Source organism: Pelodiscus sinensis, chromosome 8 (assembly GCF_049634645.1).
Source record: "Pelodiscus sinensis isolate JC-2024 chromosome 8, ASM4963464v1, whole genome shotgun sequence".
In the NCBI taxonomy this organism is placed as follows: Eukaryota; Metazoa; Chordata; order Testudines; family Trionychidae; genus Pelodiscus; species Pelodiscus sinensis.
In genome coordinates this window covers 1,149,366-1,172,416 of record NC_134718.1, presented here as the reverse complement: position 1 = coordinate 1,172,416, position 23,051 = coordinate 1,149,366, and the positions used below count along the sequence as shown (strand labels likewise).

General features: G+C 58.1%; 1 protein-coding gene across 3 annotated transcripts in view; it reads right to left on the bottom strand.

The window, feature by feature from the left end:
- ARHGAP19 (Rho GTPase activating protein 19) overlaps positions 1 to 23,051 on the bottom strand; it is a 42,365-nt gene continuing 19,314 nt past the window's right edge. For all 3 annotated transcript variants that reach the window (XM_075934477.1, XM_075934478.1, XM_075934479.1), the window contains exons 2-12: positions 21,597 to 21,850; positions 9,168 to 9,248; positions 8,773 to 8,982; positions 8,179 to 8,405; positions 7,751 to 7,837; positions 6,906 to 6,971; positions 5,923 to 6,111; positions 5,687 to 5,785; positions 1,963 to 2,055; positions 1,113 to 1,184; positions 1 to 520 (exon numbers count right to left, since the gene is read on the bottom strand). In XM_075934477.1, coding sequence (XP_075790592.1) covers positions 464 to 520; positions 1,113 to 1,184; positions 1,963 to 2,055; positions 5,687 to 5,785; positions 5,923 to 6,111; positions 6,906 to 6,971; positions 7,751 to 7,837; positions 8,179 to 8,405; positions 8,773 to 8,982; positions 9,168 to 9,248; positions 21,597 to 21,850 — 1,435 coding nt within the window. In that variant the 3' untranslated portion in view covers positions 1 to 463. The remainder of the gene's footprint in view (positions 521 to 1,112; positions 1,185 to 1,962; positions 2,056 to 5,686; positions 5,786 to 5,922; positions 6,112 to 6,905; positions 6,972 to 7,750; positions 7,838 to 8,178; positions 8,406 to 8,772; positions 8,983 to 9,167; positions 9,249 to 21,596; positions 21,851 to 23,051) is intronic.

The window sequence follows — 23,051 nt, the reverse complement described above, 5'->3', positions numbered from 1 at the left end:
TAGCATCAAGACGAGAGTTTATTGTGGTATCTGCCTCTTGCCCGTTTGACATGCAGGTGCCGCCCCTCGCCCTCCCCTGCAGCTGCCCGGGGCGGACATGGCCCAGCCAGGCAGGTGAGGCGCTTGCTGGGGCTGAGACACACTGGAGGCTGCTGCAGAACAGCTGGCAAGATGGAGCCAGCAGCTGGGCCGGGGGTCGTGTTAAAAGCGCCATGCGAAGCCCAGCCTGGCGCATCCCAAAGCAAGCTCCGGCCGGCGTCCAAGCGGGGCGCTCTCTCCGGGCGGAGGCTGCCAGGATAGAGGCTTGCCCGCAGCCACCCACATTCGAGCCCTGGCTGCTCAAGACGGGTTAGAGGGAGGGCCGGAGCCGCGGCCGAGCTCTTCCCCCGGTGGAGACGCCGCAGGCATCGTTCACAGCTTCCAAGTCCTGGCTCGTGCCGCGCACCAGGCGGGTGCTGGCTGTTCAGAGGGCTGGCTCCCTGGCGGAAGGCGCGAGGCCCTGCCGGTGTCTGCGGGAGCCCTGGCCAGGGGAAGCACAGTGATTAGTGCGCCTGGAACGCGGGTAACTGAGCGCGAAGGGGCCGCGTCTCCCCACACGCCGAGCTCTCGGAGCCCCAGAGGGGGGAGGGGAGACCCTGGGTCTTCGCTACGGCGCCATTGCAGGTACAATCCTTCTAGGAGCCGCCTGGCCAGCACCCCCTCCTGGCTGGCCTCAGCTCTGCCCCCACCCTCCCGCTGAGTCACCATGCCCCCCTCGCCCTGGCAGCCAGCTGCCCATTTCAGCGGGTCTTGTCTGACCACTCCCCCACCGGGGCTGAGCTGACTCCCCTGCCCAGGGCGCTTCCGCCCATGCTTAGACCCCACCACACAACCCTTACGCTGCAAACCAGGCGCCTGAGAAGCGCGTTCCGTTGTCGCGCCTCCTGGGAGAGGCCGTCTGGAGCCCCACCCCGCCCTGGGGCCAGGCGCACAGCTCGCTGTGAAGAGGCTGCAACCCAGCACAAGCCAGCCGAGACAGAGCACTGCCCTGCAGGCCTCAGCCCCGCGCCAGGCGAAGGAGCTTGCGCTGGCACACGCGGAGGACAAGCCGTGCCCCTGGCAGAATCTCTCACCTCTTTCCTGCCCTCGGGCAGTTTCACGCTCGCTCGGCTCCCCTGGGCTGTGGGAGAGTCGGGTCTCTGGAACTGACACAGGCGGCACGATGAGACAGGCAGAAGGACCCAAGGGGCAGGGGCAGGCCGGGGATGGACGGGCACTCCCAGCCCATGCTAAGTAGATGATCAGTCCCTCCCCCGACTGGTGCAGGCCTGGCGTCACCCCACCCCACGAAGGACAGCGAGTTAAACTGCTGGTTAGACTAGACCCACAGAGCAGAGCGCAGGGGCGAGGGGGGAGGCGCCCGGCTGCACTAGGGGATTATTCAGAACAACTGCTCCTGAACTCTCTCAGTCGCACGGCCACGCCACAGGGAAGCCTGGGAACGAGTCCGGGCTGGCTCCCTAACGTGGAGGCGCCGCCTCGACCTGCAGCCCCGGGAGGCGCTGGGGAGTGGTCATTTCGAAATGGAGGCAGGGGAGCGCCTGCACGCCCGCGGCTTTCAGCCACCACTTCGGAGGGAGCGCCGTTCCTCGCGGGAGCTGCTTCGGGATAGCGGGCTGGGGAGTGCGGACGCGCCGCTGGAAGTAACTCCCTAGCGCAGGCCCTGGGAACAGTGCAGAGCAAGCAGCCCTGGGCGCTCTGGGGAGCGGGGCCGGCGCTCCGGAGGGGAGCCTGGGCGACGGAGCGCGAGCCCCCAGGCCCAGACAGAACACCGGTGCAGTCTCCATTCCCAGCCCCGGGCTGGCCCCGCAGTGTCACCTCCTCCTGGCTGCCCACAGCCCAGCAGCACGCAGGCAGCTCTCCCCGGGAGGCGAAGGGGCTGTCCGGTCACACCGCACACGCAGGCCCTGGGCCAGCCCTTACCAGGCGGAGGTTCTCTTTGCTGGCTTGCTTGGATCCAGGTGAGTCCCCGCTGCTCTGCCTGTCCAGGGCCATCGGGTTCCCCAGCACCCTGCGCTGAGGGAGCAAGAGCAGAGGCGCTGCTAAGTGCCGCAGGACACTCCCCAGGGAGGGACAGGGGAAGTCACAGCCTGGCGTGGCCAGCAGACCCACCACAACCAGGGCCTCCTTGGAATCTGACCCCACAGGGCACAGCCCCGCCCTGCGACGGCCAGTGTGGGTGAATTGGGCAGGTCCGTGTGCGGAATGAATTTTGTGATGCGCACCGATGGGAAGATGTGTGACGGAGGCAACCTGCAACACCTCACCTCCACGTAGGTGCGCATAACAAAATTCATTGTGCGGCGGCGCCGAGGGGTTCAGCGTGTGAGGCGCTCGGAGTTGGGGGGGACGAGGGCTCTGGCTGGGGGTGCAGGCTTGGGGGGAGGGGAAGGGACTGGTGCAGACTCGCTGGGGATGCAGATCTGGGCCGGGGCATTCCGAGTACCATCTCCTGTGGGGGAAAGGGCTCCTCCCAGTGCTCTCGCGGCAGTAGCTCCGGGCCAGGCAAGAGGCACCTCTCTGCCGGCCATGGCAGCTCCCGTGAGGCTGGGTTAGCCTGGGGGAGGGGCCCCTCTCTCCCAGCTACAGCAGGTCTGTGCTACAGGGATGGGGGTGGGGGGATCTTTGAAAAGGAACCTCTCCCCACCCTGGCAGCTCCCTGCTGGGGCCAGAGGTGCATGCCTCTCCCCCGGCCGCGGCAGTCCCGAGACCCTGCACAGGGGCTGTTAGACAGCTGTGCGGCCACGCTGCTTAGAGGGAGCCCTGGCGCTGGCGGGGCCTGGGGTAAAGCAGCTCACTCTAGGTTTGCTTATCAGAATCAGAACGAGGGGTCACCAAATGAAATGAACAGGCGGCAGGTTTAAAACAAGCAAAAGGAAGGTTTTCTTCACGCAGCGCAGTCAACCTGTGGAACTCCTCGCCAGAGGAGGTGGTGAAGAACAGGGCTTTAACAGGGTTCAGCAAAGAACTAGACAGATTCCTGGAGGTTCGGTCCCTCAGTGGCTGCTGGCCAGGCTGGGCAGGGCTGGTGTCCCTAGTCTCTGTGTCAGGGGCTGGGAATGGGCGACAGGGAGGGATCACGTGATGGTTCCCTGTTGTGTTCACTCCCCAAGGCACCTGGCGCTGGCCGCTGTCGGCAGACAGGACCCTGGGCTCTGACCCCGCCTGGCTGTGCTGATGCTCTCAGGAGCACTCTTCCCCCAAACAGAGGGAACCAATTTACAAGCAACCCTTCCCCTGGGCCCTGGGGGCGGGGTGTGGTCGCGTGGTAGGCGGGGTCAGTCCCTCCCTAGCCAGGTATTCAGTTCTCGCCCGGGGAGGGGTTTGTGAAGGCCTCCAACAGCCCTTGACTGGGCGGGGTGCCCCGGACGGACCTGGCTTCCCCGCCTGTAGGAAAACGGGGTGCCCCAGACGGACCTGGCTTCCCAGCCTGTAGGAAAACGGGGTGCCCCAGACGGACCTGGCTTCCCCGCCTGTAGGAAAACGGGGTGCCCCAGACGGACCTGGCTTCCCAGCCTGTAGGAAAACGGGGTGCCCCAGACGGACCTGGCTTCCCAGCCTGTAGGAAAACGGGGTGCCCCAGACGGACCTGGCTTCCCCGCCTGTAGGAAAACGGGGTGCCCCAGACGGACCTGGCTTCCCAGCCTGTAGGAAAACGGGGTGCCCCAGACGGACCTGGCTTCCCCGCCTGTAGGAAAACGGGGTGCCCCAGACGGACCTGGCTTCCCCGCCTGTAGGAAAACGGGGTGCCCCAGACGGACCTGGCTTCCCAGCCTGTAGGAAAACGGGGTGCCCCAGACGGACCTGGCTTCCCCGCCTGTAGGAAAACGGGGTGCCCCAGACGGACCTGGCTTCTCCGCCTGTAGGAAAACGGGGTGCCCCAGACGGACCTGGCTTCCCAGCCTGTAGGAAAACGGGGTGCCCCAGACGGACCTGGCTTCCCAGCCTGTAGGAAAACGGGGTGCCCCGGACGGACCTGGCTTCCCCGCCTGTAGGAAAACGGGGTGCCCCGGACGGACCTGGCTTCCCTGCCTGTAGGAAAACGGGGTGCCCCGGACGGACCTGGCTTCCCTGCCTGTAGGAAAACGGGGTGCCCCGGACGGACCTGGCTTCCCAGCCTGTAGGAAAACGGGGTGCCCCGGACGGACCTGGCTTCCCCGCCTGTAGGAAAACGGGGTGCCCCAGACGGACCTGGCTTCCCCGCCTGTAGGAAAACGGGGTGCCCCAGACGGACCTGGCTTCCCAGCCTGTAGGAAAACGGGGTGCCCCAGACGGACCTGGCTTCCCCGCCTGTAGGAAAACGGGGTGCCCCAGACGGACCTGGCTTCCCCGCCTGTAGGAAAACGGGGTGCCCCAGACGGACCTGGCTTCCCTGCCTGTAGGAAAACGGGGTGCCCCGGACGGACCTGGCTTCCCTGCCTGTAGGAAAACGGGGTGCCCCGGACGGACCTGGCTTCCCAGCCTGTAGGAAAACGGGGTGCCCCAGACGGACCTGGCTTCCCCGCCTGTAGGAAAACGGGGTGCCCCGGACGGACCTGGCTTCCCCGCCTGTAGGAAAACGGGGTGCCCCAGACGGACCTGGCTTCCCCGCCTGTAGGAAAACGGGGTGCCCCAGACGGACCTGGCTTCCCCGCCTGTAGGAAAACGGGGTGCCCCAGACGGACCTGGCTTCCCAGCCTGTAGGAAAACGGGGTGCCCCAGACGGACCTGGCTTCCCCGCCGGACTGACTGTCACCCCAGGGTGCGAGACGCTTGCTTCCCTTTGCCTGGGCACCGCCAGTGGGCTGAGAGCACAGCAGGCCCACGTGGCCCCAGGCCTGTCTGACAACGGCAGGCACAAGCCGGAGGGGAAGTCGAGCCGGCCAGCCGAAGGGGCGTCGCGAAGCGCACAGCAGGGGAAATAGCTGAGCGGGGCTGTCAGCGCTGTCTGTGCAGCCGGAGGCCGAAGGGGGCGCTCTTCCCCCGCCCGCACCCCTCGTGCCATGAGGGGAGTCGGAGTCGGAGGAGTCCCCCCGCTCGACAGTGCGTCGACATAACCGCTTGCTGCGCAGACGCTGCTGGGTCGGCGGGCCCCGGGGGAGTTTCCAGCCCACAAAGGAAGCGTCTTCCCCAGCCGCAGGTGGGGGCTGCCTCATGCGCTCCCCACACAGACCCCATTTGAACGGACGCTGGGGAACTTCCGAATGGCTGGCCGGCAGCACAGAGGCCTCGCGAGGGTTCGGAAGGAGGCGGGGGCGGGTGAGACTCCAGGCATCCCGCGTCTGGCAGGGCGGAGGGGCTGCGTGCCAGTCTGCCACCGGCGCCGAGCCCCACAAGCCGGGCGCCAGGACCAAACTGGGTCGGATCTCTGCGGGCCCTTCGAACCCTGAGACTGCACGTGTCGGCTCCTAATACACTGCTCTCCCACGAGCCCAGTCCGTTTCCTCGGATACCTCTCCTGGCCCTCTGCAAAGCAACCTGCTCCAGGCCTTGCCGCCGTCCCTGGGCCCTCCCCGCTCTCCTCCCGCCAGGAAGCACACCCCATCCGCGGGCTGGGGGGCTGGAAGAGTCTCCCCCTTCCTCGGGCTCCTCCGAGCGCTGCGCCCGAGCAGGGGGCTTCTGAGCTGCGTGGCGAGGCGGAGGAGAGCCAGCTCGGGGCTGCAGTTACCTTAAGGAGGCCGCTGAAGGAGCGGGAGCGGGTGCGCCTCGGTGCCGGGGGGGTGGGCACGTGGGGCCCAGGAGTGAGTGTGCCGGGGTGCTTCTGGAACTAGGAGAGATCACACAGGGCAGCACGGTAAGAGTAAACCGACAGCGACGCCACCTCCCAGCCAGCGGCTCGGCGCCAGGCCGCCCTCCCCGCCTGCCCAGGCGCCGTGGGAGCAGGCAGCCGCCCCCCAGCGCTACCTGCCGGATGAGCTTTTTCTTCTGAGCCGAGTCGGGCATGCTGTGGACGTGGCGGAACAGCTCCTGCAGCGCCTCCTCTGTGCGCTGCTGCGTCTCCTGCTGGGGGGAAGGGCCCCGCCTGCTCCGCTTCTGAGGCCTCAGGGGCTGCAGCGCCGTGGACCCCGGCGACGGCAGCAAAGCCAGGTCATCCTGCGCAGGTTGGAGGGCACAGTCACCGCCTGCCCTGGTGCTGCCCGCTGTGCCCTGCGGGATCCCGGAGAGCCACGCGGCTCGCTACGAACCCCGAACCAGCCAGCTTGTCTGAGGGCCCCGCAGGGCTGGTGCCCCCGTTCCCAGGCCGCGCAGCAAGGCCCGGGCCGGCCGCTGGCTCCTCCCTTCCCCCGCACACCCCAGGGCAGCGCCTGGGCTTGCTGCCGCTCTCCCAGCCGTGCATCGCGCCAGGCAGGACAGGCTTGCTGAGAGCGAGGGGGCAATTCCCTTCCCCGGCTGGCAGAGGGTCCGATCTCGGAGCCCACTCGCTGCAGCAGCTCACGCAGCACCCGCACCACGCGTGGCCGCCCCAGTTTGAACTCGGCAGCTCAGCAAGGAAGTGTCTCGTCAGTACACACTGCGCCTGGGTGCTCCAGCTCCCCCCTCCTGCGTCCCCAGCACCGTCACCTGGACAGCAGGGACGGCCCAAGCTACGGGCTGACCGGGCTACTGCCCGGGGCACCCCACTGTAGGGGGGCGCTGCGTGGGGCTGCGCATGCGCCGGGCGCCTGGGCAGGGGTGGGGCCGCACATGCGCCGGGCGCCCAGGAGCATGAATGGCTCTGGCCGGCCCTGCCGGACAGCGGTGAGCCCGCCCCAGAGACCCGCGACTTCCAACTCCCCTCCTGCCCGTTCTCAGCACTGGCCCCCTTTCCAGCTTCTCTCACTTGGAAAGCCCTGGGCACAGCAACCTTGGCCCTGCCCCGGCGGCAGCCACTCCCCTGCTGCCCTCACCTTTGAGGCGTGAGCTCTGGAGCCCAGGTAGTGCAGCCTGGCACATTCCCGAACGTACGCCGGAGCCTGGCGGGGAGGCAAAGCAGGGACACAAGCTGTCATTTCCCCACGCTGCACGCCCCACCGGCCCATGGCATCACAGTAGCCAGGGGCTTCTCTAGCACCTCTGCCAGCACAGCGCCAGCGACCGTTACAACGCGCCTCCGCTGAGACCGAAACACGCCTCATGGAGGAGAGAGCACGGCCGGCCCTGAACAGGCTCCCACACCCCCAGCCCAGCGCCTGGGCCACAGCCCCACTCCGAGGGAGGAACAGCTCACTGGGGTGGCCTGCTGAGAATGGCAGCCCAGGCCTTGGAGACCTGCAGCATGGCTGGCAGGTGTGCTGGATGGCCACGGCTCTGTCCTCCGAGGCCTGTACTGGTGCCGAGAGCCCCCAGCAGCATCCTGCCCTGCACCGGGAGCCCGCAGTGCGGGCCCTTCCCTACAGCCACGGTCTCCCAGCTCGGCCCAGCCCCGGGAGAGGCTTGGCCAGGGGCATGAATATTGTAGGACCAAGGACATCCCACCTGGAGCCGGGCACTCCCCCAGGAGACCTCCCCCTGTAAACAGGGACCCTCGGCCCGGGGAAGCGGGCTGCAGAGCCTGCCCGAGCCAGCGCAGGGACTGGCCTGCAGGGGGCGCTGTTCCCCTGCCCTGGGCTTCCCAGCTCCTGCAGCCGCCCGCCCGCCAGCTGGTCCCGGCAGGTCTGGGCCGCCCCTGCAGGGACACAGGCCTGGCTGCAGCGCCGGGCGCCCTCCGGGAAGGGCCACGGCAGAGCAGGGCTCCCAGGCCCGGCGCACGGACCTTGAAGAGTTTCTGCGAGTGCTTGATCATGAAGGCCACACCGTCGTTCAGCTTTGAGATGCTCTCCTGCAGGTCGCTGGCTGTCACCTGGGGGGCGGAAAGGCCGGCAGGATGGTTAGAAGGGAGCGGGCTGGCTCTCTGGGGAAGTTCCTGGCTACGGGACAGGCAGCATGCCCGGAGGCAGAGCGCACGGGCCCAAAGCCCCAGAGCACAAGCGGAGAGGCATCCAGAAGGGGCCCTGCGGAGAAGGGCTGCGGGGCACCCCCCAGGAGCTGGGTGACTGGGGTCACTGCGATGGCCAGCAGCAGCGCCCCCCAGGCCCACTCTGCCAGCGCCCCTCAACCTGGGCCGTCACACAGCCTCAGCCATTGCCCCCCGAGCCTCTCCCGGCTCCGCCGTTGGGCCCGCAGCTGCCCCGCATTGCTTACGTGTCTGGGCCACAGGATGTGGGGGGCAAACATGAGCGCCAGGTTGTGGGCTGACATCTTGTTCTTGTCCTGCTTCTTGGCCGTCTGGTAGAGCAGGTCCAGCAGCAGCTTAAGCAGGTTGCGATTGGGCGGGGGGAGGATCAGGAAGAGCAGCTGCAGGGCTTCGATCTGCCGCTCCTTGTCCGGCCTGCGGGTCTTGTTCCCCTTGTCATCAAACTGCATCAGGTCTGCAAGCCAGGTGCAGGCGCCTGAGCCACCTGGAGCCCCTTAGGGCTCCGTAGCCAGGTCCATACTAGCCAGATTTCCTCCCCACACATCGTACTCCTCCAGCCACGCCAACCCTGGCTCCACGCCACTGACCGATGGAACCCCCCATGCCCCAGGTGGGTCTGCCCAACTCCTGACCCCGGGCTGAAGAGCCCACAGGAAACCCCCTCGAGGTCGCTGTTCCCCCTTTGGCCCCTCCTCTGTCCACCAGGCCCAAGCTCTGGGAGAGGAACAGCCCAGGCTGAGGCCCCTTGCCACCAGCTGCCCCGAGAGGCTCGGTTGGCTGCCCCTCCCTCGTGTCTCTCATGGCCCCTCTTGCCAACTCACCTGCAATTTTGAGGTGGGCTTGGAAGTGCTTGTGTGTCAGCAGGGGCTCTGGTAGCTCCCCCAGGAACGCCTTCAGCAGGGATGCCACGTCATTGGAGTGAAACTCCCCCGATTCCAGGTCCACGTCGGCCCCACTGTTCAGAGCGTCCTTCAGGATCTGCTGCCTGACGCTGTTCCCCGGCACCCGGAACAAGCCCTCCATTCGCAGGTCTGCCGGGCAGGGAGCGGGAGAGGGATGGCTCATCGTGCGGTGCCCTCTCCCAGTCCCCTCCTAGCGGCTAGCCACATCCCAAGGCCCTGGCAAAATCAGAGGGGACGGGGAGGGTTGGGGCTGCCAGCGGTGGCTCTGGGCCTGGCAGTGCTCTAGGAATGGCAAGGGGGCGAGCGTCACTTACGCTTGTGCAGGTGCTCGATGAGCTGCGAGACCTGGGCGATGCCCTCCTCAGTCAGCGGGGAGCCAAACACCACCCCCTTATCTGGAACAAAGTGATTCAGTCAGCGCACGTGGCACAGGGCCACGCCAGCCTGGCCCCTCTGGGGGAAGAAGCCACGCGGCTTCGGAGGCATTCTCATGCCGTGAGACCAGGTTTCCAGCAGGGGGTTCTCTTGCTGGGAACCCAGTGACCAAGAGAGTTGGGGTCAAGGTCCCAGGCGAACCCCACTGCTCTGACACCCCAAACACACACGTTTACCTGGCAAAGGCCGTGCCCCAAGCAGCTGTCACAAGGGGCTGCCGGTATCAATGTGGCTGCAGATTAATTTTCCCCACCGGTCTAGGAAAGCCACGCCAGACCCGGGACACGTGCCCCTTGCAGAACGTGCTGGCTACAGACCAGACCCACCGGGAGCAGGCTCTCTCGTCTTGGGGAAGCTTCCCTGCCAATGCCACGCCAGACTGCAGGCTTGTTTAACTGACCCTTTGGGACTCGGTTCTGACACAGCAGCCCCCCGTTTTGTCTCACGGTGTGGAGGGGGCCGAACTGGCTTTGCCATGCCCTGGCTGTGCGAGGCAGGGATGTGAGTAGTAACTTAAAACGTCGCCGTGTAACCACGGCCAATTGGAGCGGCTCCCCGGCGCCAAGCACTGCAGGCAAAGCTCATATATGCGCCCGGGAGGCTTCGGTGCGGGCTCTGCAGCCTGCCGGCCCCGTTCCTGGGGAGCCGGCACGTAACCTGCAGTGTGGGGAGTGGACCCAGCCTGCTGCTCCAGCCGGCTGGAGCACCCCTGCCTGCAGTGGGCCCCGAGGGCTGGAGCAGCCCCCTGCACTGGGGGGGGGGGGTGAGCTGCTCCAGTCCCTGTGGGTTGACCACTTAGCCATTTCCATCCCTCGGGGGAGGCTGGGGCACAGGTAAAGCCCGGCTGACGCAGCCACGTCTGATTCTGTCCAGGGACACCCCTTTGGTCCCCACCTTCCCTGGCTGGCTGGAGTGCAGGGCCAAGCCGGCGCAGCATGCTACTGTGCCCAGGGAGAACGAGGCAGGAGGCTGCACAAAGTGGAAGTGGGGAGAGGTGGGGGCAGGGGAACAGGGGCATGGGCAGCGGCAGGAGAGCTCCCCTGCCGGCACTCGATGAGCTCTGCGTCGGTCCCAGCAACGAAGTCGACCCTCGTCCTCTGCTCATGGAACTAGAAGTGACGGAGCCAGAAGGAAGGAGGAAATCACCAGGAGAGAAGGTAGGGACGAGGGCTCTGCTTACGTCACTTGGGCCAGCAGCCAAGCTGCAGGTGTGAGACGCCAGCCTGAATCCCCTGCCTCCGCTCAGCCACGCAGGCCCCCGCAGAGCAGGGCAAAGCCAGCAGGCGCCTGCATGGGGGGGAGGTTTGAGATGCTTCATCAAGTGAAAGACTCTTGCTTAAGCAACACAGAGAATTGTTCCTAGCTGGAGAGACTTTCCAGAGCGGGTCAGTGTTCACAACAGGCGGAGAACTCTGCCTGTAACGTCAAGCAGAGGGATTGTCGGGGAATAAGTGACAAGAACAGAACACTGTTCTCCAGGGGCCTGATCTAACTCCCACTAGCTACAGCCGCCAGTGGGCCAGCAAAGAGAACTGATCGCACAACTAAGTTAGTGGTTGCTTAGGTGCAAATGACTGTGACTTGATGATGTGAGTAGTAAGATGAAGGCCTAAAACAGAAGCCCTTGCGGCACAGGCCTGGCCTGAGGCCCAGCTAACAATGGCCAAACATGGGGAACATAAAGCTAAGCTGAGCTGTGAGCAAGAGGCAGGCCCCTGCTCCCAGGACTTGGCACACACAGGGCTGAGAGTGCAAAACACTCATTGGTAATAGGCCCAGGTGCAGAGCAATCATTGGGCCTGGCCACAAGTGGAAAGCACACGATCTCACTAGCTCATTTCAAAAGACCTTGGTACCCACTGCTCACAGATACACCAGGGTCTAATCAAACCCCGAGGTGCAGGGTGATGGGAGGTATCTAAGTAGCATCAGAGGGTGGTAACCAATGTCAGAGGGTAGCAACCTGATACATCAGCAGTGAGGTGTGATTTGTTGTACCTCTATATAAGGTGGTGTCTTGGGGGAACAGTCTTTGGATGACCTAGGGGGCAGTGGAAATTTCCCACTGGCTGAGTCATTCCATTGTGGCAAGTACATGTGTGTAGTGGTTCAGTAGAGTCTACTGACACCTCTGACTGTACTTCGCTTAACAATAAGCCTGGCCTGGCCCCTTCGATCCTTATCTGGGTTGTGGTCTTTGGGGCTCTCTTGGGGTCTGCTGTGGAGACTAAGTGCACAAGTCGACACGGCCCATATCACTGAGCACACACGCGAGCAGCCTTCCGGTTCTCATCACCGGAGCCAGAGACCTGCAAGGACACCTTGGCAGTAAAACCCGACTGCCTCCTGAATACTACAATGTGCAAACACAATACAATCCAAGCCAGCAATACACACGCACGCATGCGCGCACGGTGCTTTAACAGGGACAATTTCACAAAGCCGAAAATTAGGAGCCAAATCAACTGGGAGAAAAGCGGAAGCATGTGAATGTAACTTTCAGAACCCTGCGTTACATGTTCAGGCTGCACTCACTGGGAACCAGGAATGGCAGAAAATTGAGAAGGGAGTGCAAACGAAACCTATGGCCAGCAGAGTCCAGAAGAGTAAAGCAGGAGGCTCTTTAAAGAACATTAGGCGCAAGACAAGTTCTAACAATGGCACTGGTCCATTAAAGATGGAGGTGGCAGAACTCGGTAATAGGAGATGGCAGACACAGTCAATAAAAGTTCTGAACCGCGTTTGGGGGAGAGGCCAGCTATGCTGACCGAGGAGGAGGACATGGATGAAATACCTTCCATTCCAATGGTGGCTGCGGGGGGTTTGAAAAGGCAGCTACTAAAGTTTGATTTTTTCAAAAGCCAGGTTCTGCTCAAGAGCTGCAGTGAAGGGTTTAAAGAGCTGGCCTAAGCGCGGAGTTTAGGGACACCAGGGAAGTCCTAGGAGACTGGAAGGGAACGAGAATTGTGCCAATATGTAAAAAGTGCAAACAGGACGAGCGGGGTAAGTGTAGGCCTGTCACAATCGGACTTGCGGCTTGGTAAAGGAGTGCAACAGCCACCACAGACTCAGTTAACAGACTGGAAGGCGGGTATGGCATTACGGCTAGTCACATGGATGTATAGAATCACAGAATCCCAGGGCTGGAAGAGACCTCAGGAGGCATCGAGTTCAGCCCCCTGCCCAAGGCAGGACCAGCCCCGACTCAATCAGCCCAGCCAGGGCTTTGTCCAGCCGGGACTTAAACACCTCTAGGGATGGAGACTCCACCCCCTCCCTAGGGAACCCAGCCCAGTGCCTCCCCACCCGCCTAGGGAAAGAGTTTTTCCTAATCTCCAACATGGACCTCCCCCACTGCAACTTGAGCCCATTGCTCCTCGTTCTGCCATCTGCCCCCACTGAGAACAGCCTCTCACCAGCCTCTCTGGAACCTCCCTTCAGGAAGTTGAAGGCTGCTCTCAAATCCCCCCCAAATCCCTCAGCCTCTCCTCATAGGTCATGTGCTCCAGCCCTCTCGTCATTTTAGTTGCCCTCCGCTGGACCCTCTCCAATGCGTCCAAACCTTTTCTGTAGTGGGGGGCCCAGAACTGGACACAACACTCCAGATGTGGCCTCACCAATGCAGAATAAATGGGAATAATGACTTCTCTAGATCTGGCAGCAATGCTCCTCCTAATGCACCTTAATATGTCGTTAGCCCTCTTGGCTGCAAGGGCACACTGTTATCTCATATCCAGCTTCTCATCCACTGCAATCCCCAGGTCCTTTTCTGCCGAACTGCTACTTAGCCAGTCGGCCCCCAGCCTGTACCAGTGCTTGGGATTCTTCCGTCCCAAGGACAGGACTCTGCACTTCTCCTTGTTGAACCCATCAGATTTCTTGTGGCCCAATCCTCCAATTTGTTTAGGCCACTCTGGACCCTATCCCTGCCTTCCAACATATCTACCTCTCCCCCAGCTTAGTGCCATTTGCAAATTTGCTGAGGGTGCAATCCATCCCCTCATCTAGGTCATTGATAAAGATGCTGAACAAAACCAGCCCTAGAACCGATCCTTGGGGCACTCCCTCTTGAAACCTACCGCCAACCTGACACTGAGCTGTTGATCACTACCCGCTGGGCCCGACAGTCTAGCCAGCTTTCTGTGCACCTTACAGTCCATTTATCCAATCCAGACTTTCTTAACTCGCTGGCAAGAATATTGTGGGGGACCGTATCAAAAGCCTTGCTAAAGTCGAGGTCTATCACAGCCACTGAGTTCCCCATGTCCACAGAGCCAGGTACACATCAGTGAGGGTTGGAGGAGGTTTTTTGCCTCTCACTTGTGTGGTCTCCAACCGATTTTTTTCTGTGGGTCAGTGGCTCCCGACACAAAAAAAGGTTCCTCATACTTGCCACAAAGAAAGAAAACACTGAAAACTTTTGTGTTGGACATAAGGTTTTACTTTATTTAAAATGAAGTTTGATAAACTAACATGAGAAAGGTAAAGTGCTTAATCTGTTTCCTAGTTCAAATTAAACCAGTCTCCCTAGCTGCAGCACTAGCAAAATGGCTCAGGCGTAATTATATAATTAATGGTGAGTTTTCATTAGCAACTGGTGGTCTGTGGAAAGGTTTACATTGGGCCAGGTGGTCCACAGGCCAAACAGTTTGAGAACCACTGGTCTAGAGCAGTGTTTCTTAAACTTTGAGACCATGGAACACCAGGTTTTTTTAAATGCGGAACACCTATGAAAATTTTCTTTAAAAAAATTGCCAGACAAAAAGAGACAAAAACAAAGAAGAGGTCGCAGCACACCTGCAAGTTGCTCCCAGAACACAGCTTAAGAACCGCTGGTCTAGAGCATTGATTTTAATGCCTTTCAGAGCGGATGTCTCCACCAGCACAGATTCTATTGAGAACAGCCCAGAGAGCTTGACCTTTCTTGATACAATCTAAAAGTGTTTTCACAGCTATGCATCACACCCATAGTTCTAAGCTAGAGGGGACTTCTCTCTCAAGTAGCCAATTAGCCCATCATAAAACGGGATTTTCAGGTCTCTCCTCCATGTCTTATTCCCTTTCTATCTCGGTCTTCTCTCCTGAGCTTCCAGTCTCTCGCTCCGTCTCTCTCTCTCCCCTCCTCCTACTGCCTCCCCCACCTTCAGCTCTTCTCCCCCTCCTGCCTCTCACTCTCTCTTTCTCTTCTCCTCCCCCTCCTGCACAGGGAGCGCGGAGCCCAAACGGCTGTTTGCACCACTTGCTCCCGCACGGCAGCCCGGCTGCCTGTAAGCTCCAGTTGCCCCCCTGCACCATGTCCCTTCACCCCAGCACTGATCCTGCAGCCTCCCAGTTGTCTTCCCTCTCCCCCTCATTCCCTCACCCTTCCCCCGGCCAGGGTGCTGCATGGGGAGCGCGGGGCCCACACGGCCGCTTGCGCCCACATGGCGGCCCGGCTGAGCAGCGCAGAAGTCGGCCGAGCACCACAGCGGAAGGCAACAGCGCCCCCCAGAGGCAACACAACGCCACAGTGTTACAGAGTCACAGACATTGGGCTACTATATATAGGATGGGCTGATCTCCATCACTGGATGGATCTATGCAGTGGCAACCCATCCACTGATGGTCCATTTAGCAAGCCTAGTAAAGACCCACCAAATTAACCACCTGTTGCTCACTCTGTCACTCCAGCAGAACAACAGGAGTAAGGGGAATGAGAGATCTGTCTGTTGACCCCTTCCCAACAGTGTGGACCTGCTGGTAATTAGCAGGGGCGTTAGATGTCATTGAATTGACTAGTGGTGTAACCACACCACATCTTATCATTTACACATTATTCAATGGTCCCTGGCAGCCAGTGTGCTCCTGGCCCAGAGCCCCTACCACTGCACACTGCTGCCGCTGTATCACTGCCAGGCGGAATGAGCAGGAGCAAAGATGGATGCAGGAGCAGGGTGAGCTGGCCAGGGGCAGGGAGATGGGGGCAGAGTGGTTGTGGGGGGTCAGAGAGCCCCTGGGAATAGGGCTGGGGTCAGGGTGGCTCAGGGAAATGGGGGAACAGGGCAACACTGGATGTGTTGAGTGGATGACCCTGAGGTGTCTGCCCTGCTGGGATCTGGTCCATGGTGCCCTCAGGGGGTGGGCACTGAGGTGACTCAGCCTCTCACCCCCCAGACAGAGTCCCTGAAGGGCTCCAAGCCCCCACCTGTGTCCTGCAGGGTCCTCAGCCCCAGCGCGGCCTCTTCCCACCCCTGCTGGGCCCTGCGCAGCCCAACCTGCCCCATGGGACACTCTGCTCTTACCATGGCGACCGTGAGCTCGGTGGGGCCTAGGCAAGGCAGACACCCAGCAGCGGGCAGGACTCTCTCATGGGGGGGGAGGGATCCTCCACGTGAAGCTCCGTGGCCCGCATGGTAGGGGGAGTTTTCCTTCGTCACCTCCCTGCTCAACCTGGTGCTGCAGCCTCATGGCTGTGTGCGGGCCACAAGACTCCAGGGGCAGCGCGGGCTCCCCACTGCATGAGAGCCAGGGAGGCTGAGCTCCCACCGTGAACCAACTGGGAGACAGCCACTGCTCTAGTCTAGACAAGTACAATGAATAAAAGCACCAAGCAGATGAAGGAGGAAGCCTCATAAGGCTGACCTCTCCTCTCAAGAGATCCTCATGAGAGCTCTGCAAAGGGAGCGTTGCCTTCAAAGGAAGATTAACTCAACAAGTAGTCCTGTGGCAACTCAGAGACTACAAATCTGCAGGATCATGAGCTTTCCTGGGTAAAACCCACTTCGGATGAGTTGGAGTGGAAATAACAGAAATCAAGGTATACATGATGGCAAAAGCAATTACCGGTCAATTGTAGGGACCATGTAATGAAGCTAATTAAGTGGACTGGATGTGTCCCGTTCAAAGCTTTGGGTGCAAAAATGTGAACGTCAAAGGCAGAGTAAATTGGCTTTGTAGTGTTAACCAGTTAATGGTCTTTATTCAAGCCCGGGTTGACCGTGTCAGATTTGTAAATAAACCCCAGTCTAAGGTGCCACAGGACCACCTGTTGCTTTTACAGTTACAGTCTAACAAGGCTCCCGCTCTGAGGTGTCAAAGCTACCGCTGCAGCTACTTGAGAGCAGCAGTCCACAGCTATGCCTCTTCAGTGGCAGCAGGTTTAAGGGGCTGCCCTGGCTGATGGGGAGTGAGTATCAGGGGTGCACTGATGGGGTTCGTTAGTTTCTCTCCCCGGCCAGCTGGGCAGAAATGGATGAGGAATGTCTAGGCCTGCCTTGAAGCATGGGAGGGCGACAGAAACACTTCTGGAAAGGCTGGCTAGTCCAGTAGGACAGTGCCATGACTGTGCTGTGGTGCCAGCTAGCGAGGAGGAGGAAAGGCAGAACATGTAAACAGCTCAGAACACCTGAAGACCAGAGACAAAGGGACTTGGGCGCCTACCCGGCACTTAGCACCTACGTCCAATATCTCAGCAGTACTGGCATTCACCAAAGCCCAGCTCAGCTGCCGCTTGACCTGTAGGCCTCTCAGCTTCGCAGGCGCTTGTGTCTGCCTCGAACGTCTCCATCGTGCCTAGGCTTCCAGTGCTGGGCATGAGCAGAACTGCTAAGTTCTGACCCAGCTGAGCTGTCCAGAGCCCTGGCTCCGGTCTAAAGTATGATGGGATTGTTCCCCCACCCGTGGGCCTGATCCACTTACCTTGCATGCTCTGAGCATGACCAACCCACCCAGAAGACAGTAGGGACAAGAGCATGGGGGCGCAGGCGGGTATATCCCCCCCTTACACTGCAGACGCAGAAGATCCAGATTTGTAAGCCACACTCTGCCTTGACTTACCCACATCCCGGAGCAGTCAGGGGCTGTGGTGGCCCAAAGGCCAAACTTTGAAAAATAATTTTCACGTACATTATTTTGAAGGATAATATTTGCATTCAGTTTTGTTAGTGTACCTTTAAGAATTAGGAAGAGTAAGTCGCTTTTGGGTCTATTTATTGTTAGCAGCAGTAAAAGAACTGTTTTATTAGCGCTCACTTGCTTTGCTTTCTTCCTACTCTGCAAGAAAGCTTGTTTTTTATATTTACTGTTCTTTGTTACTACTTTGTAGGAGTAAAGAAATGCTATGCTAACAAATAAGAAATAGAAGGTACCAGAACCATCTGATCAGAAAAAAAAAAAAAAGCAGCTTGAGAATGCTCAAGCAGAAGCCTATACGCCCAAGGATGAAATAAAGAATGAAACACCCCTCCCCCTACACACACAAAAATAAAACACACTATGGCCAACAACCCATCTGAAGCATCCTTAACTGGTCCTGCCATGGGAGCAGGGGACTGGACCCAATGGCCTCTCGAGGCCCCTCCCAGGTCTAGTATTCTATGACAGCAGGGCTCAGACCTGCATGGAAACTTATTGCTATAAAAATAAGAGTCTATTGCCATGGGACTTTGGATTCATTTTTCAAAAACATCAGAGCTTCAAATGCATGAGAGGGACCCCAGCTCCTCCTCCCTTGTGCGTCATCTCGGCTGCCCACCGAAACCCTCCAAGCAATGCTAAGGACTTGTAACTGTAAAACCCAGCTGCACAACATTTGAGTGTCTCTCTCTGGAAGCATATGCTGATTTTAATGCCTGAACTGTATCTGTTACATATTTTAAAGAGTTTGTGGATTTTTTTGTGCAAAATAAAGTCATACTTCGCAATTACCTACAGATCCCAACATTTGCATAAACAATCTTGTCACTTAAATTAGCGAAATGCACTACTGTGCATACTGCAATATGCTGGGCGAAAGGTGTAAGCCAGTGTCTCTCAAATGGCAAACCACAGCCAATGGGAGCCGCGAGACTCCATGGCTGCAGAGCTGATAAGTGAACAAACCGGAGTGGCCCAGTAGCAGCTCTGAATGGGTCCGTGACCACTTTGAGAAACACTGGTTTAAATCATTATTTTGGTTTTTCCATCGGAAAGAAAGCCATGACACTACGATTAGAGCTCATAAAAAGTATTTGCAAACAAAATTAAAATCAAGTCGCCCATTCAACTGTCATTTTAGTGCAAAGAACTATGCAAAATAATGGAACAGTAATGGAAGCTTGATGGGTTTCTGATTCAAATTTACTGTATGGGATAAGTATTCAATAACAGGATTCCTGTTTGAAGTTGAAATCCTACAAATTCCAAACTGTTCTTTTACTTCCCTTTTACAAGCACATTAACAACACATTCTATGACACGTTTAATTTCCTGAACTTTCCTACAAGTGCAATCTATGCAAAATGACAGCCTAGTCAACGACGGGCCCACCTGCTAATTCTTAATAAATGCAGCTTTTGCCTCATCCCCTTCAACAGTGTGCTTCTTATAAGCATAACATTTGCGGTAGAGAATGAGGGCGAAGGGAGCAAGGTGCTACGCTGTGCTGCTTATAAAGGATGCAGAAAACCGGATTGATCAGTCATTATAGAACTTGGTGTGCACACCCATGGCTACAGCAAGCCAAGTAAGTAAAGGGAGAAAGGCTTTTGTACAACCCAACTCTGAAAAATACAGGTGTGTGGGCAAATAATAGCACACGCGGCAATAGCGTGGAATTGAAGTATTCTGCAAAGTGTTTAAAAGGAAGCTGTCTAAAAATAACGCTGCTGAGGAAAAACGGATCATTGCCTCTTCCTCAAGAAGTTTCTCCTTTTCAAGTACCTGATTACACTATTGCCTCGTGTGCTATTTGCCTGACCCTGGGCTCTGGAGTGAATCTCTCTCTCCCACTGACTATTTAATTACTTCTACCAAACAGAACAGCTCCAGGACAACCCCAGCCCAGAATGCTCAATAGCCAGCTGGGAGGGCACTCTCCCGGGACATGAGCGAGCAGGCTCCAAGTCCCCGGCAGGTTACAAAGGGCTGGAGTCTCTTTCACTCTGGGTGGCAGTGTTCTGCCAGCAAGGGCTGGTCTGGCTTAGGTGCCCAATTCCAGGAACCACGGGCAGAGACAGGTCCCCCCGCCAGAGTGTGTTGCCAGGGTAGAAAGGCCTAGTGAGCTTGGGCATTACTGTTTCTCCACAAAGCTGGTCCTCTGGCCTTTTGTGCTCAGGCTTTAGTAATGCCCCAGTGCTAACGTGGAAGCCTGCTCGGCCTGGGAAACGAAGCCAAGGACAATTCTGGGAGTCCTGAATGGAACAGAAGCTCAGAACCCGAGTGGCAGACACAAGATGCCTGGTGTGATGGGGCACTCCGGGCGCTCTAGGAAAACATGCTCATGACTAGGGCAAATGGAATAGGCTTCATCCAAAATACTTTATAGATGATCTCGCTGGCAAAGTGAGCATCTACTGACTGTGGGTTGCCCATTGGTATGCGTGTTGCATCTTTGCAGAGCCAGGTAGGACTCTGGAGAAGCTGGGTTTTTAATGAAGTCTTGCTGAAGGAGGGCCACTCGTGGTATTTCAGGCTAGAATGGCCCATTCTCAGAGACAATGCAGCTTGGCCTCCTGTGGGCACATGGGTCAGCCCAGGAAGTATGGAGACACGGGCCTCGCAGAGACGGACCACGCCACCCGACACTAGAATCCATCTTAAACCATGAACTTTTCCATGAGTACCTGGGAGGGGAACTCCCGCCTTGTGTAAATCCTATGCAAGGGGGAGGAGCGAGGTAATTGTCAGTTCTCCCCACCCACAAAAACTGCTGGAAATAGCTTAGACTGAAAGCGGGGGAAGGATTGGGCCCAGACTGGAAGGCTTTCCAGTCTGTGAAAGAAGCTTATTAGAACACCACTGAGGGTGAGCCATTACATGTAGCTGGTGTCTCTAGTGCATTAAGCTTGGCTCGCGTGCTGTTTGTTTAGGAGCTGTCTTTGGTCCATCAGCCAGCTCTAACGATCGCTTAAACCCCCCTTTTATACTTCATAGAATCACTTTTGTTTGTTACTAGGTCCAGTGTACAGAACTGTTCTGGAGGGGCAGAGCAGCTGTGCATCTCTCTCTACCCTGAGATGGAGGGCAAACAGCTTTCCCTGCATATACCTTTCTGGGGTTCAGGTCCCACTGAGGCTCTGCATTGTTCCCTCTAAGTTTTCCATTTGTGTGTGGAACAGACTTTATGATCTGCACTGAGGCATGTGCAGATGTGCACTACCAGTAGAAACACATGCTGCCTGTTGTACATGCTCCGCTAATCAGCTGGGCAGCATTTAAATCTCTCCTGGGTGGCTGCCCAACTGCTCAGCTCACAGGGAACACTGGTACCGAGGCAAGTCCCTGTAGCTGAGCCTTCCAAGAGCCGACCTGATCTCTGTCTGCAATACACTGCAGAGGGCTGGGACCCTGGAGGGGGCCAGAGGGTCTGGGCCAGGAGGACAGAGTGAGGGGCACTCGCTCCATGCGATTTCAGAACATCGAGTGACAGTCCCAAGGGCGTCCCAGAGTCCAAACCTGTCCCACCTGGGCTGCAGTTTGATTGCCCAAGTCTGATAGAACCCAACCAGTTAAGGACTGACCTTGTTCTCAGACTGCCAGCTCTCCAGGGTAGGGAGCAGCTCCATAGGTGTCTGTACTGACTCTGGCACACTGGGGCTGCCTCCTCATGAGTTTGAGGAGTGGGCACAGGAAACTGATTACGAAATAAGACAACTCCTCCAAGAAAGACGAACGCTTTGGGAGTCATGAGAACAGATGCAGCCATCTCCCTACAGCTACTCCTACGGTCAGACTCCACAGCGCAAGGAGGAACAAGAGGGATTACCTTGCATTCACCTACTGCTACTGAGACTAGGGATGTTAACTATCGAGTAATAGACTAACCAAATAGTCGGTGCATTTTGCATCGACTAGTCGATAGGGCGCCTCTGCCTTTGAAGTGTAGCAACAGCCCAAAGGCAAAAGTGCCGCATGGAGCCCGGGTCTGGCCCCAGTCTCCATGCGTCGCTGATGCTTTGACGTACCCTCTCCTCTTTCTGATAGAGGCAGCAAAGGGGGGAGCAACTAGTTGGCTAGCCTATTGACTATCCGATAAGCATTTGCCTGTCAGATAGTCGAATAGTCCTTCACGTCCCTAAATCGGACCTTCTGGGCTTGGCGCTTTCCTTTCGGGGAAGAGCCTAGTCTGGGATTGCAGCCTGAGTGTCAGGGGAGGAATACGCCTGCAGAGACAGGGCTGCTCTGCAGAGCTTACAATCTCAACAGACAAGGAGACACAAGGGGTGGATGCAGCAAAGAGCACAGGGAATGTGCCTGGCCCCTGGGAGCCTGCGGGGGGGTGGTATGTGGTGCTGCAGGAGTCTGGACCCACACCACACTATGGAGACGGGCCGACAGAGCATCGGGCCTACCTTTCCGCTTCAGAGACATTAGGGACCGAAAGAAGCCGGTGCCACCCGGCAGCTTGGGGTCCTCCTCCCCCATCAGCTGGGCCAGCTCTGCTCCCGGCAGGTCGATGAGCCTGGTGATGTTGCTGACCACCAGCTCTGTGAAGACTTCAGGCTTCTCATGCCGCAGCTTCTCCACAAAGAAGTCAGGGTTGAAGATGACGGTTTGCCCGTGGAACGAGGAGTCGTTGCAGGTGATAAACCTGCAGACGGCGTCACTGGGAAAGAACGGGAAGCAGGTTGTAAGACACCTTCCAGCATTCGCGCCTCCCTCCCGTGTCCCCCCCCACTCCAGATCCCAGACCTCCTGAGCAACATCCCTCTGGAAAAGATACCCACTGGCCCTGCAGCTGCCTGTGCTCCTCAGGACCATCGCCTGGCCCATGCTTGAGCACGTGGGCTTCAGCACAGCGGGGACAGCAGGCTTCTGGGCTTTTAACAGTCTCAACTGTACCTAAGGCAGGGGTGCCCAAACTTTTTTCAAAGAGGGCCAGATTTGATGAAGTGAACATGCGTGAGGGCCGACCATTTTGCCTGACATTCTTTGAACCATTAAAATTAAATGCAAATTAACTATTTTATGCAAAGTTTATTGCAAACGGCATACTTTTCATTTCGTCACATGGATGACAAATCTAAACAGGTGTTAAATCACTCTGCCTTTCATATCTGAAGGCCAGATGAAAAAAAAATCCAGGAAGCTGAAATATATGTCAGGAACATTGTAAAGTACATTACATATTATTGGTAATAAAGGTTGTCTGTCAACTTTTAAGTTAAAAAAATATGAACAGGAACATAACACCAAGTATACATGTTGTGTCCAAATATATTTATAACTGATTTAGACCAACTGACATTAACTGAGATTTTACAATGTATTCATCTCAATACATATGGATTCGTTGGGGGCCATAAAAGATAGATATTGCCAAATTACCTGTGGGGCCGTATTAAACCGGAACACGGGCCGCAATTGGCCCGCGGGCCGGACTTTGGACATGCCTGACCTAAGGCAAAGGCCACAAAGCTGCACAGTCTCACAACCCTGGCTAAGCTTGCCAGCAAGATTCACACCATTGAATGCCTCCGGATAGAAACCCCAGAGCTAGGGGGTTAAGCCCTCAAAGTAGCTATTTTAACCATTGATCAGACTTCAAACCCGAAGGCTCCAGTCCAGGGGTGGGCAAAAGGGCCTCCCTGGGCCAGATCCGGCCCGCCAAGTGGTTGATCCAGCCCGCGGCGGCCCTGCCACTCCAAACATTTCTGAAGTGGCCCCTGGTCAAAACGTATTGCCCACCGCTGCTCTAGTCACAGCCCAAAGCAACAGACGCTCGTGCCAGTGAATATACAGCAGGTAACAAAAGCAGCGCCACACATGGGAGTTGCAGGCTGCCTTGTAGCATTCCAAAGGCTTAT